Raw genomic sequence first — 4,220 nt, forward strand, 5'->3', positions numbered from 1 at the left:
ATTATTTTTCTTGTTTATATTTGGGTAACTATTTTTTTTTGTACACATCTATGTAACAAACTTTTTGAAAGCGTTTACATCTAGGATTTAACCTGCTATAACAGGTCATAATGGTCATATGTGAACACTCCAAAAAGTTTGTTACCTATATATATATATATATATATATATATATATATATATATATATATATATATATATATATATATATATATATATATATATATATATATATAAAAGATAATTACCCAGATGTGAACATACCAAAAAGTTAATTACCTTGATAAGTCATATTCCCTGATTATAATGACTTTTACGTCATTATAATGCCATTTTCCCTATTTATTACCATTCATTATCGTGACATTCTATTTATAATCGAGTTTACATATTCATATTTACCCTAAATATAATTTTACTTATCTTTGTCATCCCGCGTTTATATAAATGAGTTCTAATCTAAATAGTTATCGTCAAGTGTCAATGGTATTTTGTCAATGATAGTAGTATTAAGATCATTTGTATCCTACGAACCTAATCGAAACTGATACCTTGCACACACTATACATTAATAAAAAAAATGAACTTCATAACCATAACATCGAATTGACCTCGAATCTAAACCGCAATTGCTTGAATATATATGAAATTGCTTCCAACTTATTATTAAGGTCTTATTTTTTTCCTTATATTCCATACATTGTTTTGATTCGATATTCGTTATTTATTTATTTATTTTTTTTTAATTTTCTGTGTCACCTTAAGTTTCAGACCATCATCTAAAAGTCTAGATACACCGATTTTTGGCGATAAATTTAGCACTTAGCTCTGTGACAATCCTCTTCCTATAAGGTTAAATGTTATACCTCCTTTAAAGAGGAACGAGGCCCTATTCATACATCGGAATTCGACCTCCGCACCTGAGCAGTCAGCGTTTCAGCGTTTTCTTTCTCCTCTCCCTTCCCATATTGCCTTACGAACTTTTCTTTTTAATATGTATAATATGCATTAAGCTTTGTATGTCGAAACATTAAACATGTTGAAGGAGTATGAGTTGGGTAGGCGGACAGGAAAAAGTAATAGTTGAGATTCAGAGTGAGATAAAGTTATAACAAATTCAAACGACAAAATAAAAACATTTGGAGTTGCGGGGGCGGAGGACGAGATCATGAGGATGAGAGAATGGTGAAACGGACTGTGTAGTTTGGGAGAGAATGAAAAAACTGAAATAAAGTATTGATCTAGCCAACTAAGATATTTCCACATTACAAAAACGATTTAATCCAAATGTTTTTTTACTTATGGTTTTAGTTTTGGATCTTTTTAGTTTATTTAAAGAATCAAAGAACTTTCATATAAATAAACGAGTTATTTTCGAATTGAAATTTTCAACCCTAACTTTACCCGTTTAAGTTTCGTGTCGTATCGTATCAACCCGTTTATTTAGACGGGTTGAAATATCTTGCACAAGTCCATTTATTTGGTGTCGCGTTAGTTTTAAATTTCAACTAACACCGAACTATAGCATACTCGGCTCTAAGTTTTGCCTCAAAGTGCTTATAAAGTTGTAGAACAAACCGAATTGGTTCTCAAACCGACGGGTTGAAGAGTCCATTTGTGCAGTTCTAGTTTTCTACTTTAAGAAGAACAAAAGCATAGAAAAACAATTGTTTTGGGCCCCGAAAATATATAAACGTCGGGCTGGCCTACAGTTGAAAGTTACTAATTGAGTTTAAGCCCAGAAAATCTCTGCAGCTATGGCGTTAAGTTATGCTATGTTATGATCTTATCTGCGGAGTCGTCCATCCAATTTTTTAGCGACCAGCCGACAACCATTCCGTCAATCGTCAGCCGTTTTGTTCATCTTCTCCGGTAAGCGATTTTGTAACCCGTAGTGCGATGGTGATCGGATTTTAGACGCGATGTGTTATGTTTATCTTTTCCGTTAAGTAATTTTTTCAATTGAATGCGATGATAATTAGGTTTTAGTCAGAATGTATTCTATTTGTTGTTTCCTGTAAGGAATCTTGTCAATCGTATGGGATGATAATTAGGCTTTAGGATGTCTTCTGTTGTATGTTCTCCGATGAGTGAATTTAATTAGGTTTTAGGCGGGATGTGGTTAATAAAGCATTCTGTCAAATTATTTAGCTTTTTGATCATCTGCACCATGAAGAGTAATACGTGAGTTTGATCATGTAAAGCAGAATTCGAATTTGAATTTCGGAATTGATAGTTTTTTTTATTTTAATCATGGAAACTGATCTTATGTGTCTGATATAGTTCCTGAGATGGTGTAAGGAGATTATGAGAAAAAGGGATCTGGTTTGGACACTATCTATCTAGTAATAAAAAGGGATATATATATATATATATATATATATATATATATATATATATATATATATATATATATATATATATAATTTGTATTGCAGTTATGTCTCGTCGACTTAGAAAAAAGCCGAAGCGCATGAAGCCGGCTCATCTATGCGATGAGTTGATTGTTGAAATCTTCACGAGACTACCGAGCAAATCCCTCCTCCGATTTAGATCGCTCTCCAAATCGTGGTATTCTTGTATTGGTAGCCCTGATTTCATCCGCATGCACACTTTTCGATCCCAACAAAAACTCCTAATAAGACACCGAACTCATAAAGAGAATGAAGAAGGTGAACTTGAAGAGTTGTACACATTACATCCACAAGACCAATTGCCATTGTTTCACACACATGGATACAAGGATATAACACCCGTACAGTTTCCTTCCACACATTCCAATATTATTGGTTCATATAATGGACTTGTGTGTCTATTTGATTATGATGAAAAAAGTATTATTCTATGGAACCCTTCAATTAGGCGCAAACTAACCCTGCCTGATTGTCCTCGGACATGCTATTCTGAGGTGGAGATCGGTTTCGGTTTTGACCCGGTCATTGATGATTACAAGATTGTGTGTATACCCGAAAGTAATGGGAAAAAAGCAGGAAGATCTTTTGTTTATGCATTGAAGACAAACACTTGGCGTAGAATTGCTTCCGCTACGCCTTTGTTTAGTTCTATGATGACAAAGCCATGTTTTTTCAATGGAGTATTGTATTGGTTGGGACACTATGATTTGACTCGGACCTATTATCTATTGACATTTGATTTGAGTACTCATGTTTTTGGCAATATTGCATTGCCATTCAACAATGTGCTATCTGTTGCACCAACACCCATCCAAGGTCCTATACCTTCGCTAGCTGATTTTGCTAATCAGATTTGGTTGATGAAAGATGCTTCGTGGTCTGCTTTTTTGAATTTTAAAAAAGATCAAGTTGAGGCACGTTTATCAAGTGTTTTGCAACTGAGCACGAGTGATGATCTTGTTTTCTACAGCTTCTGTAACGGGTTCCAAGTTTATAATCTTAAGATTGGGGAGTTTTCAAGACTAGTGGACTTCAATGGTGCTTATTTTGTATTTGATGTTATTCAGTGTCTTGAAAGCCTTCAGTTGTTAGGCATGGGGACCGCTTGTGAGGGAAACAAACTTACCTTGTCTTGAAGGAAAAATAACCCAACTTCATTAATGGATATATTAGATGATGATGACTATTCAGGTCTCACGTGTTTATTTCACTATTTTAATATGAGATGTCGTCGACTGTACGCTTAATTTTTTTTTTTTTTTTATATTATAATTATACCTACATTTTAATCGATACGATCCCAAGTCGACCTTATAAATGTTTTCATGATTTTTTAATTCACAGGGCTAGTTTTCTTTGCATTTTAATCGATCTCAAGTCGACATTATAAATGTTCGAATCACACTGCGACTGTGTACCCCCAACCCTTCTGTTGCTTATGTAGCAAAATATTTGCGGTTTGCATGGTTGCTTTTTGGTTAACTTTTGTGCAAATATAAAAGAGTAAATTACACAAATGGTCCCTATGGTTTAGGGTAATTTTCGCATTTGGTCCCTAATTTATATTTTTAACTCGGAAGGTCCCTATTGTTTGTTTTTGTTACGCGCTTGGTCCCTATCATATATAAAAAGATTATTTTACCCTTGATTTTTTAATCTATTTAAATAAACAGATCCCCAACCCCACCCCTCTCACCTTACTTTACCAACCGTATCATTTTATCCTATTTAAATAATAGTCGTTTTGGGTAAGATAGGGACCAAATGTGTAATAAAACAAAAACAAACAGTATGGACCTTCCAAGT

The 4,220-nt window shown here is 33.8% G+C and overlaps 1 protein-coding gene across 2 annotated transcripts; it reads left to right on the forward strand.

Moving 5' to 3' along the window:
* The first annotated feature begins 1,637 nt into the window (after positions 1-1,637).
* Positions 1,638-3,654, forward strand: LOC145044113 (putative F-box protein At1g32420). Of its 2 annotated transcripts, none has more exons than XM_078992935.1 (2): positions 1,638-1,902; positions 2,439-3,654. In XM_078992935.1, the coding sequence occupies exon 2, from the start codon at positions 2,441-2,443 to the stop codon at positions 3,548-3,550; it is 1,110 nt and encodes a 369-aa protein (XP_078849061.1). In that variant the 5' UTR covers positions 1,638-1,902; positions 2,439-2,440; the 3' UTR covers positions 3,551-3,654. The 2 variants fall into 2 exon arrangements, with proteins under 2 accessions (XP_078849061.1, XP_078849060.1); XM_078992934.1 differs by having other exon boundaries at positions 1,639-1,872.
* The last annotated feature ends 566 nt before the right edge of the window (positions 3,655-4,220 follow it).

Source organism: Lactuca saligna, chromosome 4 (genome assembly GCF_052625555.1).
Source record: "Lactuca saligna cultivar CGN05327 chromosome 4, ASM5262555v1, whole genome shotgun sequence".
NCBI lineage: Eukaryota > Viridiplantae > Streptophyta > Magnoliopsida > Asterales > Asteraceae > Lactuca > Lactuca saligna.

Bases quoted from the DNA above. Each gene is read 5' to 3' on its own strand.
- LOC145044113 (XM_078992935.1), top strand. From the start codon at position 2,441: ATGTCTCGTCGACTTAGAAAAAAGCCGAAGCGCATGAAGCCGGCTCAT.